We start from the raw sequence: 13,353 nt of genomic DNA, 5'->3' as shown, positions 1-13,353 counted from the left end.
GAAAGTGTTAAATATTCAACTAAAAAAGACAAAATTTTCACCAAATAGTTGAATTTTCATCTGAAAAAGACAACATTTTAACCAAATAGTTGAATTTTTAACAAAAAGAGGTGAATTTTTAACCATAAAGATGAAGTTTTAAATGAAATAATAAATCTTAAACTGAAATAGTTGAATTTTTATCCAAGCAGATGAATTTTAAAGCAAAAAGATTAATTTTTTACACAAAAATACGAGTTTTCAAGAAAATACATTAATTTCGAACAAAAAAGTTGAATTTTCAAATAAAAAATATAAGTTTTTAGCAAAAAATGGAATATTGACATTTTTAGTTAAAAAATTAAGTTTTAACCAAGAAAAAAACGATTTTTCGATCTTTCTCGGTTGAAAATTTGTTTTTTATTTGGCTGTCACTTAATTTTTAATAATGAAAATTCTACTAATTCAGTTGACACCTGGTTCATCAACTATTTTGTTAGAAATTCATTTTTTTTTTCGCTGAATTTTTTTTTTTTTAACTGAAAATGTAATTATTTTTATTGAACATTCCATAATTTTAGTTGAAAATTCATTTCTATTTTTGAATATCAAAATTGAAAATTCGTTTTTTTTTTGGAGAAAATAATCTTCTTTGTTAAAAGTTCATCATTTTGGTTTAATATTCAATCATTCCAGTTGTTGATTTATCATTTTTTTAGTTTGAAAATTCGACTGTTTTCTTGAAAATTAATGTAATTTGTTGAAAAATCGTATTTTTTGTGTCAACAATTAATCATCTTGTCTAAAAATTTAAGCATTCTAATGAAATATTCATGATTTTGGCGTGAAATTAATTTTTTTGGTTAAAAGTTAAACTATTTTGATCAAAATTTATCTGTTCCAGTTGAATATTTGATCATTTTATTTAAAAATTCATCTTTTGTTAATGAAAATTCAACTATGCCAGTTGAAGATTCATTATTTTATTTGAAAATTCATCAGTTTTGGTTAAAAATTGATCTTTTTAGTTCAAATTTAACTGTTTTGTTAAAAAATGTTCTTTTTTGGTTGAAAATTCGACTATTTTGTTGAAAAATAGCTTTGGGAAATTAATTTTTTTAATTGAAAATGTATCTTTTTTAGTTGAAAATTCATGTTCTTTATTGAAATTTCATCTTTTTGGTTTAATATTATACTATTTAAGTTAAAGATTAATCATTTTATTTAAAAAATTGATCTTTGTAGTTGAAATTGAACTATTTGGTTGAAAATTTGTCTTTTTTAGTTGAAAATTCAACCATTTTGTTTGAAAAATCGTTTTTTTTTTTGTAGAAAATTAATCTTTTTGATTAAAAATTCAAGTATTCCTATGAAATATTCATCATTTTAACTGAAAATTCATGTTTTTTTTTTGTTGAGAGTGAAACTCTTGTTAAAAATTCATATTTTTGTTTAAAAATTGATCTGATCCAGTTGAATATTTATTTTTTTAATTAAAAATTTCTCACTTTGGTTAAAAATGTCTTTATTTTTTTGGAAAATCAATATTTTTAAACTGAAAATTAATTTATTCCATTTTTTATTGAAAATGTATAATTTTTACTTGTAGATTCATGTATTTTTTTGAGAATTCATCTTTTTGGTTTAATATTATACTATTGCAGTAAAAGATTCATCACTTTGGTTCAAAATGGATCTTTTTAGTTGATATTTAACTATTTGGTTTAAAATTTTTCTTTTTTAGTTGAAAATTCATGTGTTTTGTTGAAAATTCGTATTTTTGGTATAGAAAATTAATCTGTTCCAGTTGAATATTGGGTCATTTTATTTAAAAATTAATATTTTTGGTTGAGAATTAAATTTCTACCGGAAGGTTTAATTATTCAATTTTTGGTCGTAAATGCATTTTTTTTGGTTGAAAATTCATTTTTTTGGAAAATTCCTCTTTTTGATAGAAAGTAATCATTTTCTAGTTTGAAAATTCAATTTTTTTTGTTTAAAATTCAACTATTCCAGTTGAAGATTCATCATTTGATTTGAAAATTCATCAGTTTGGTTAAAAATGGATCTCTTCAGTTGAAATTCAACTATTTGGTTCAAAAGTTACCTTTTTTGTCTTGAAATATAATTCATTTTGTTGAAAAGTCTTTTTTTTTTGTAAAAAATTAATTTTGGTGTTCTAAAGTTAATATCGAATCGAATATTTATTATTTCAGTTAAAAATTCCTCCTTTTGATTTAAAATTTCTTTATTTTTGTGGAAAACTAATTTTTTAAAAGAAAATTAAAATATTCTCTATTTTTAGTGGAAATTTAATTATTTGGTTTAAAACTGGTATTTTTTAGTTAAAAATTAAACTATTTTATCGAAAATTTAAGTATTTTTTTGAAAAATCGTTTTTTTTTTGTAGAAAATTAATCTTGTTGTTTGAAAATGTAAGTATTCTATTGAAATCTTAATAATCTTAACGTGAAATTAATTTTTTTTTGTTGAAAGTTAAGCTATTTTGAAAAAAAAATTAATCTGTTCCAGGTGAATATTTGATCATTTTATTGAAAAATTCATCTTTTTGGTTGAGCATTAAATTTTAACTGAAAATTTAACTATTCAATTTTTGGTCGTAAATTCATCTATTTCGGTTTAGAATTTATGTATTTTATAGAAAATTAATTTTTTTTTGTTTAAAAATTAATCTGTTCCAGTTGAATATTCGATCATTTTATTCAAAAATTGATCTTTTTGGTTGAAAATTTAAATGTTCCAATTAAATATTCATGATTTTAGCTGAAAATAAATCGTTTTTGGTTAAAAGTGAAACTCTTTTGTTAAAAATTTATATTTTTGTTTTATAATTAATCTGATCTCGTTAAATATTTATTTTTTTAGTTCAAAATTCCTCACCTTGGATTCAAATTTCTTTATTTTTTTAACTCAAAATTGAATTATTCTATTTTTTGTTGAGAATGTGCCTTTTTTAGTTAAAAATTTATGTCTTTGATTGAAAATTCATCCCTTTGGTTAAATATTATAATATTTCAGTTGAAAGATTCATAATTTTAGATGGAATATCATAACTTTGGTTAAAAATTCATCTTTTTAGTTGAAATTTAACTATTTTGTAGAAAGTTTTTCTTTTTTAGTTGAAAATTAATGTATTTTTTGAAAAATCGTTTTTTTTTTGTAAAAAATTAATCTTGTTGTTTGAAAAAGTAAGTATTCTGATGAAATATTAATAATTTTGGTTTGAAATTAATTTTTTTGGTTGAAAGTTAAACTTTTTAGTGAAAAACTAATCATTTTGTTAAAAATTAATCTGTTCCAGTTGAATATTTATTATTTCAGTTAAAAATTCCTCCTTTCGGTTTAAAATTTCTTTATTTTTGTGGAAAACTAATTTTTTAAACTGAAAATTAAAATATTCCATTTTTTGGTGAAAAGTATCCTTTTTAAATGAAAATTCATCTTTTTGGTTGAAATTTAACTATTTGGTTTAAAACTAGTTTGGTTAAAAATTCATCTTTTTAGTTGAAATTTAACTATTTTGTAGAAAGTTTTTTTTTTTTAGTTGAAAATTAATGTATTTTTTGAAAAATCGTTTTTTTTTGTAAAAAATTAATCTTGTTGTTTGAAAAAGTAAGTATTCTGATGAAATATTAATAATTTTGGTTTCTTTTTTAAATGAAAATTCATCTTTTTCGTTGAAATTTAACTATTTGGTTTAAAACTAGCTTGGTTAAAAATTCATCTTTTTAGTTGAAATTTAACTATTTTGTAGAAAGTTTTTCTTTTTTAGTTGAAAATTAATGTATTTTTTGAAAAATCGTTTTTTTTTGTAAAGAATTAATCTTGTTGTTTGAAAAAGTAAGTATTCTGATGAAATATTAATAATTTTGGTTTGAAATTAATTTTTTTGGTTGAAAGTTAAACTCTTTAGTCAAAAATTAATCATTTTGTTAAAAATTAATCTGTTCCAGTTGAATATTTATTATTTTAGTTAAAAATACCTCCTTTCGGTTTAAAATTTCTTTATTTTTGTGGAAAACTAATTTTTTAAACTGAAAATTAAAATATTCCATTTTTTGGTGAAAAAGTATCTTTTTTAAATGAAAATTCATGTATTTCATTGTAGATTCATCTTTTTGGTTGAAATTTAACTATTTGGTTGATAACTAGTCTTTTTAATTAAAAATGCAAGTATTTTTTTGAAAAAGCGTTTGTTTTCTTTTGTAAAAAATTAATCTTGTTGTTTGAAAATGTAAGTATTCTAATGAAATATTCATAATTTTGGTCTGAAGTTAATTTTTTTGGTTGAAAGTTAAACTATTTTGAAAAAAAATTAATCTGTTTCAGTTGAATATTTGACAATTTTATTTTAAAATTCATCTTTTTGTTTGATTTCTTAAATATTTCAATTAAATATTCAAGATTTTAGCTGAAAATTAAATGTTTTGGTTGAAAGTGAAACTCTTTTGTTAAAAGTTTATAATTTTTTTTTAAAGTTAATCTGATCTCGTTGAATATTTTTTTTTTTTTATTTCAAAATTCCAAACTTTGATTCAAATTTCTTTATTTTTGTGGAAAATTCTTTTTTTAACTAAAAATTGAATTATTCTATTTTTTGTTGAGAATGTGCCTTTTTTAGTTGAAAATCCATGTATTTGATTGAAAATTCATCTTTTTGATTAAATATTATAATATTTCAGTTGCAAGATTCATAATTTGAGTTGGAATATCACAAGTTTGATTAAAAATTGATCTTTTTATTTGAAATTTAACTATTTTGTAGAAAATTTTTCTTTTTTAGTTGAAAATTCAACTATTTTCTTGAAAATTAATGTATTTTTTTGAAAAATCGTTTTTTTTTGTAGAAAATTAATCTCCTTGTTTGAAAATGTAAGTATTTTAATGAAATATTCATAATTTTGACTTGAAATTAATTTTTTTGGTTGAAGGTTAAACTATTTTGTTAAAAATTAATCTTTTTGTTTAAAAATTAATCTGTTCCAGTTGAATATTTGATCATTTTATTTAAAAATTCATCTTTTTGGTTGAAATTAAATTTTTTTCTTTTGAAAGTGAAACTCTTTTGTTAAAAATTTATATTTTTGTTTAAAAATTATCTGATCTCGTTGAATATTTATTTTATATTATTAAAAATTCTTTTCTTGGTTGAAAATTCAATTATTTAGTTAAAATTTCTTCTATTTCGTTGAAAATTAAATACTTTTATATAAAATGTTATAAATTGAAAATTAAAAATTGAAGAAATTGATAAATTATGAATAAAAGTTTTTACATTTTCATCTCACCTAATTATAATTGGTTAAAAAAATTAATTAGATAAATTATCCAATTAAAAATCCCTTTTCCTTATTTTTTTCTCGACAGCCAGGAGAATTTATCATTAACATGGGTGACTGTCATGTCTACTCAAATCACGTATCCGCCCTCGAGGAACAACTGAAACGAGTGCCAAAGTCTTTTCCCAAGCTGAAAATCACCCGCGAAGTCAAAGACATTGACAGTTTCACACCCGAAGATTTCCAGCTCGAAGGCTACGATCCGCACGGAAAAATCTCGATGCCAATGGCAGTTTAATTCCGAATTCAAATCGGAATTTAAAAATCGTATTTATAAAATAACAGATTAAAGCTTTTTTTTTAGAGATAGTAAGCAAGCGGAGATTAAAAAATAAGATTTAGAATTATTTTTCTACCCCCGTGAAGGGAATAAAAGTGGCTTTATTTATAATAAATATAATTATAATTGTTTATTTAGAAATCTACTATTCAGCAGGGTTGCGTCTTGACCCGGAAAGACCGTGAATTTTTTTTAGCCATTTTTTTTAGATGAAAAATTTATCCAAGTTTGATTTTAACAGTTCTAAAATTTTCCATTTTAGAATTTTTTTCAAGTCTACATTTGTAATTGAAGGGATTTAAAAATGCAGTCTTGAAGACTTTTCTGGTTGAGGATTCAAATAATTTATTGAAAATATGTTGTTTTTTTTTTATAGATGAATTCAACTGTTTTTTTTTTTTTTTTTTATTAAAAATTAAACCCTATGGATCGAAATATCAATTATTACATTTTTTTGCTGTTGAGAATATATATTTTTTGGTTGAAAATTCAATTACTTGATTAAAAGTACCAACTAGTGTTTATAAATTCACTTTTTAGTTGGAGGATTCATGAGTTTAGTGAAATATTCATCTATTTTCTGAAAAATTATCTTATTTTGTTCAAAATTCATTTTCCGATGGAAAATAAATCTGTTTTTTTTTTTTTAAAGATTCAACTTTTGTATTTACATTTTTTTATGAATATAACTGTTTTTGATTAAAAATAAAAATATTTTTGTATTTAAATTTCAACAATTAACATTTTCCGTTGAGATTTCATCTTTTTTTTTTTATTGAACATTCATCATTTTAACTGAAATTTAATCTCTGGTTGAAAATTTGTCTGAAAATACGTTTTTTGTGAAGATTTAGATTTTCTCCCTTTTTTCAATTGTTATTTAATTGCTATTTTTGTCTCTAATGAGCCGAAAATGAAGTTAGTTTGAAAGTCTGTTTTTAAATTGTAAAGCTTTGTTGTGCTTTTTTAGCATACTTATTTTTTTCATAAGAAAATAGATTTCTTTTTGACCTTAATTTAAAAATTTTTATATTTTTTTAAAATGAAATTTCTACTATTGGCTGAATTTTATGAGAACCGAAAAAACCGAGAAATTACAGTGAATTTATTTTTTGAGCAGGAATTTTACAAAATTTTTAGAATAAAAATTTTGTCCAACTTTGATTTTAACAGTTTTTTCAATAATTTGCTAAACTGTGATCTTTCACTTAAAAAATTTTCCATTTTAATTTTTAAGTGTATATTTTATTTAAAGAATTTTAAAAGGCAGTTTTCAAGGCTTAAAAAAAATTAGAAGCTTTTAAAATCGAGAATTTGTTAATTAAAAACAACGTGGCCGCTGGACCGGAAAAACCGGAAATTTTACGAATTTTCAGAAGAAAAATCTGCTTAAGTTGGATTTTAACAGTTTTTTTTTAAATAATTGAAGTGCAGTAAATAAATGCAGTAAATATAAATGAAGAATTTATTTTTTAAATGGATCTGTAATTGTTTCAATCCGAAAGTCTTGATAAGAATTGAAATTAATATATACTTTTTTCCGATAATTTTTTTTTAAATAAAAATTTTCATGATTTTATCAATAAAATATTTTTAATTCAGAGTCTCAGGTCTTTCTTTATTATTATTTATAGAAAAAATTTGAGTAATTTTAAGAGGTACATAGAAGTTTTGAAAAGATTCAAAATTAATTAAAAACTTGAAATTATTTAATGTAATTGAAACAAAGTGTGTTAACATTTTTTTTCAGAACTTCTAAATATATTTTAAAATTAATCGAAACTTTGCTGCAATTTTTGAAAATCCAGAAAATTAAATAAAGTCCCTAAAATCTTCCATGTTCTTCTTTGATCATTTTTTTTTTTTAATCTCTTAAAATCTTCTTAAACTTTCTGTTACAATAATTTTTCAAAGTGAAAAATCCTTTTCAATTTTCCTAAGAATCTTAAGAAAATTTTTATTCTTTTGTAGTCTTTCACAATTCTTAATAAAATGCTACATTTTTGGTTTAAAATCTGCAAAAATCTAAATTTTATTTTAAATTCGGCTGTAAGTATTTGAAATTATTTCAAGTTCTAAATTTAATTCGAATTTTGTTTTAAAACTTCTAAATATCTCTTGAAATTACTTAAATATTTTTACAAATAATAAGTGTTCTATTGTTATTTATAATTTTTTTTTAATTTGCAGGATTTTATAAAACTTATAGAAAAAATTCAATTCATTTTGAAATATATTTAAAAGTTCTGACAAAAAATTCAAAAATGATGTTGAATTTGGAAAAATTAAAAACCACTTCTAGATTTTTCAAGATTGTGAAATAAATTTTTTAAACTTTTAAAGGATGCCTAGACTATTTAAAATAACAAAATTTAACTTCTTATTTAAGAACTGTTAAGTTAAAAAAATTATTTTTCAATTTTTAATGTGTCTAGCTTAAAATTACTTAAAATAATATAATTTTGAACATTTTTAAAGTTACTCTTTTTTTTATAAAATTTTCAACTATCCTAGTTAAAGATTTATCATTTTATTTGAAAATTCACCAGTTAGGTTTAAAATTAATTTCATTAACTCAACAATTCTAATCAAAATTGGACTTTTTTAATAGTAATTTAACTATATTGTTGAAAAAATACACGTATTTTGTTAAAAAAATAATTATTCTTGCCGGTTTAAAACTCAAGTATTCCAGTTAAATATGTTTATAATTTTAATTAAAAATTCATTTTAGCATTGAAAAATTATCTATTTAATTGAAGAACTGTTCTTTTTTTATGAAAAGGATTCTTTTCTTCCAAAAATTTAACTATTTTGTTAAACATTGGTTTCCTTTTTGCTTGAAAATTATATTTTTCTTCAACTGAAAATGTAACTATTTTATTTGCAACATATTCTATAATGTTGATTAAAAAAGCATTTTTCTGCTCGAATATTTATTTTTGGATTTAAATTTCAATGATTCAATTTTTGGTTTAAAAATGATATTTTTCGTTTGAAAATTCGTCTCTTTTGGTAGAAAATTCATCTTTTTTGTCTAAAGTTCAATTATTTCCATTTAAACATTCATAATTTTAGTTGCATATTTCAATCTAATTAAAAATTGATTTGTTTAGTTGGAAATTAATTTTTTTAACTTAAAATTTAACTGTTCAAATTTTGGTTGACAATTTATCGTTTTTTTTTTTTCAGTAAAAATTAGTTTTTGTTAGTATAAAAATTTATTTTTTGGTATAGAATTAAAGTTCTTTTAAAATTACACAATTAAAAAAATTTTATTTTATAAACTGTAAATGCAAGTAAATATGTAAATTATTTTTAAAATGGATCTGTACTTTAAGAATTAAAAAGTAAACAATAATTGATTTGACAAAACGATTCTAAATCAGTTCAAAATTTAAGAATTTCCATTAAAAAATGTAAATGCCCGATTGAAACTTTATAAACTATTTTGAACATAAAAATATCTTCACAATAATATATTTGTAATTAAAGGCTTTTATTATTTTAAAAATATTATTTCAGTCTAAAATATTCAATTTTTGTTCATTTATTTTCGAATAAAAAATTTGTAAGCTTTTTCAAATTTCTGAAAGGCTTTAAATGAATAACAAAATACTTTCTTATGATTCCTAGAAAAATTGAAAATTATTTTTCATTTTGAATAATTATTTAAAGAGAATATTTATAAAGAGTGTAAAATATTTCCAAAATTGTGAAAAGAGAATCAGGAATATTAATTTTTTTTTATTTCTAGGATTTTCTAAAAGTCGTAGGAAAAGTTGGAGAAATATATTTTAAAATTAATCCAATTTTTCCTACCAATTTTAGAAAATCATGCAAATTTTAAAAGATTTCTCGTAAAATAGTTATTCAGAATGAAAAATAATTGTTGTTAAGAAATTATATTTTTTTCGCTGGATATTAATTTTTAAGTAGAAAATTTAATTATTCAATTTTTTGTTGAAAATTGATCTTTTCGAGTTGAAAATTGTATGTATTTTGTTGAAAATTCGTATTTTTTGTTAAAAAAATCTCTCTAGTTGAAAATTCATCTTTTTGGTTGAAAATTCAACTATTCCGGTTGAAGATTCGTTTTAACTAAAAATTCATCATGTTGGTTTAAAAATTTAACTATTTTTTGGAGCATTTTTAATTATTGTTGGTTGAAAATGTAATTTTATGGTTAAAGACAAAATTGTTCTGTTAGAAAATCGTATTTTCGCAACGAAAATATTTTTTTTTTTAAATGGTAGAAAATTGAACTATTTGATTGAAAATTTGTGTATTTTGATAAAAATGAATCATTTTCTGTATAAATTGCATCTTTTTTTTGATAAAAGATGCATCTATCTAGTTAAACATTAATCTGTTTCAGTTGAAAATAAACTTTTTTTTGTTAAAAAATCATATGTCCGGTTTGAAAATTCAACTATTGTGTTGAAAACCCGTACTTTCGGATAAAAATTAAATAATTTGGTAGAAAATTTATTTATTTTTTGGTTCTCTTTTAGTTGAAAATTCGACTATTTTGTTGAAAAATAGCTTGTTTTTTTTTGTAGCCAATTAATCTTGTTTTTTAAAAATGAATATTTTTTTATTTAAGTATTCCAATTAAATATTCATAATTTCAGTTGCAAATTAATTTCTTTAGTTGAAAGTGGAACTCTTTTGTTAAAAATTCATATTTTCGTTTTAACATTTATCTGATTCAATTGAATGTTTATTATTTTCGTTATAAATTCCTCACTTTGGTTACAAATTTCTTTATTTTTGTTGAAAATTAATTTTTTTTTTTGATTGAAAATTAAACTATTCTTTTTTTGCTGAAAAAGTATCTTTTTTATTTGAAAATTCATCTTTTTGCTTTAATATTCAACTATTTCAGTTAAAGATTTATCATTTTAGTTAGAAATTCCTCACTTGAGTTTAAAATTTCTTTATTTTTGGGTAAAATTAATTTTTTTTTAAACTGAAAATTGAACTATTCCATTTTTTGTTGAGAACTGATATTTTTCTCTTCAAAATTCAACTGTTTGGTTGAAAATTGATTTTTTTAGTTAAAAATTAGACTATTTGTTAGATCTTTTGTTTCAAAATTTAAGTATTCCAATTAAATATTAATCATTTCAGCTTGAAATTTATTTATTTTTTTGTTGAAAGTAAAACTCTTTTTTTCAAAAATTCATCTTTTTGTTTTAAAATAACTTAAAAATTCCCCACTTTGCTTTCAAATTTCTTCACTTTTGTGGAAAATTATATTGTTTAACTGAAAATTTAACTATTCCATTTTTGTTGAAAAATTGATATATTTTGTTAAAAAATAGTCGTTTTTATTGAAATTTAATATTTTTAGTTGGCATTTAACTATTTGGTGAAATATTTGTTGTTTTTTTTTTAGTTTGAAGTTCAACTATTTCGTTGAAAAATTCTGTATTTGTTTTAAAAATAGTTTTTTTTTTTCTAGAAAATTAATATTCTTGTTTAAAAATTAATCTTTTAGACTCAAAATTTAAGTATTTCAATTAAATATTCATCATTTTAGCTTTAAATTATTTTTTTTTGTTTTGTTAAAATTTAAAATCTTTTGTTAAAAATCAATCTTGTTGTTAAAAACTAATTTGTTCCAGTTGAATATTTATTATAATTAAAAATTCCTCACTTTTGTTTAAAATTTCTTTATTTTTGTGGAAAATTAATCTTTTAAACTGAAAATTGAACTATTCCATTTTTTGTTGTTGAAAATTTATCTTTTTTAGTTGAAAATTCATTAGTTTGGTTAAAAATTGATCTTTGTAGTTGAAATTCAGCTATTTGGTTGAAAAGTTGTCTTTTTGAGTTAAAAATGAAACCATTTTGTTGAAAAATCTTTTTTTTGTAGAAAATTAATCTTTGTGTTCGAAAATTAATCTTTTTGGCTGAAAATGAAACTCTTGTCGAAAAATTATTTTTTGTTTGTTTTAAAATTAATCTGATTTGGTTCAATATTTACTATTTTAGTTAAAAGTTACTCAATATAGTTTAAAATGTCTTTATTTTTGTGAAAAATTAATTTTTCTCTATTGAAAATTGAACTATTCCATGAAAATTCAAGTATTTTGTTGAAAAATTGTATTTTTTGTAGGAAATTAATTTTTTTGTTTGAAAATTAATCGTTTTGATTGAAAATTTAAGTATTCCAATTAAATATTTATCATTTTAGCTTGAAATTAATTTTGTTGATTAAAGTTGAATTCTTTTTTCAAAAACACATTTTTTTGTTTTAAAATTAGTTCAAAATTCCTCATTTTGGTTTAAAATTTCATCATTTTTCTGGAAATTAATTTTGTTCAACTTAAAATTAATTATTCCAGTTTTTGTTGAAAATCGATATTTTTTAGTTGAAAATTGACATTTTTTTAGTTGAAAATTCAACTATTTGGTTCAAATTTAATGTATTTCGTTAAAAAATAGTATTTTTTATTGAAAATTCATCAGTTTGGTTAAAAATGGATCTTTTCACTTGAAATTCAACTACTTAGTTGAAAAGTTGTCTTTTTGAGTTAAAAATTAAACCATTTTGTTGAAAAAACATTTTCTGTAAAAAATTATCCTGGTATTTGAAAATTAATCTTTATTATTGAAAATTTAAGTATTTCAATTAAATTTTCATCATTTAAGCTGAAAGTTAGTTTTATTGTTTGAAAGTGAAACTCTTGTCAAAAATTCATATTTTGGTTTTAAAATTGATCTGATCCAGTTGAATATTTATTTTTTTTTTAGTTAAAAGTTCCTCATGTTGGTTAAAATTTTTTTATTTTAGTGAAAAATTAATTTTTTTACTGGAGATTGAACTATTACATGAAAATTCAAGTATTTTGTTAAAAATTAAATTTTTTTTGCTGAAAAATCGTATTTTTGGTTCAATATTATATCAGTTAAAAATTCATCAGCTTGGTTAAAATTTGATCTTCTTAGTTGAAATTTAACTGTTTTGTAGAAAAATTTTCTTTTTTAGTTGAATATTCAACTATTTTCTTCAAAATTAATGTATTTTGTTGAAAAATCGTTTGTTTGGTATCGACAATTAATCTTCTTTTTTGAAAATTTAAGAATTCCAATGAAAAATTCATGATTTTGGCGTAAAATTAATTTTTTTGCTTCAAAGTGAATCTCTCGTCAAAAATTCATATTTTTGTTTTAAAATTAATCTGATTCAGTTAAATATTTATTTTTTTTAGTTGAAAGTTCCTCATTTTGATTAAAATTTTTTTATTTATGTGAAAAATTAATTTTTTATTACTGGAAATTTAACTTCCATGAAAATCCAACTATTTTTTAGAAAATTAATTCATTTTACTGAAAACTCGTATTTTTGATGTCGACAATTAATCTTCTTTTTTGAAAATTTAAGTATTCCAATGAAAAATTCATGATTTTGACCTGAAATTAATTTTTTTTGCTGAAAGTTAAACTTTTTTGTCAAAAATTAAGATTTTCGTTTCAAAATTCATCTGTTCTAGTTGAATATTTCATAATTTTATTGAAAAATTCATCTTTTTGCGTGAAAATTTAAGTATTCCAATGAAATATTCACGATTTTAGCGGAAAATTATTTTTTGTTTGTTGAAAGTGAAACTCTTTTGTTAAAAATTTATATTTTTGTCTTAAAATTAATCTGATCTCGTTGAATATTTTCTTATTTTCTTAGTTTATTTGTGGTTAAAATTTGTTTTCTTTTTTTGTTGAAAATTC

General features: G+C 20.4%; 1 protein-coding gene across 1 annotated transcript in view; it reads left to right on the top strand.

Annotated features, from left to right (window-relative positions):
• LOC117173937 (transmembrane protein 184C-like) overlaps window positions 1-5,734 on the top strand; it is a 56,194-nt gene extending 50,460 nt beyond the window's left edge. Inside the window, exons 11-12 of the mRNA XM_033362585.1 lie at window positions 4,849-4,872; window positions 5,368-5,734. Coding sequence (XP_033218476.1) covers window positions 4,849-4,872; window positions 5,368-5,577 — 234 coding nt within the window. The 3' untranslated portion in view covers window positions 5,578-5,734. The remainder of the gene's footprint in view (window positions 1-4,848; window positions 4,873-5,367) is intronic.
• The last annotated feature ends 7,619 nt before the right edge of the window (window positions 5,735-13,353 follow it).

This window comes from Belonocnema kinseyi, chromosome 5, assembly GCF_010883055.1.
Source record: "Belonocnema kinseyi isolate 2016_QV_RU_SX_M_011 chromosome 5, B_treatae_v1, whole genome shotgun sequence".
In the NCBI taxonomy this organism is placed as follows: domain Eukaryota; kingdom Metazoa; phylum Arthropoda; class Insecta; order Hymenoptera; family Cynipidae; genus Belonocnema; species Belonocnema kinseyi.
This window is presented reverse-complemented; position numbering and strand designations above follow the sequence as displayed.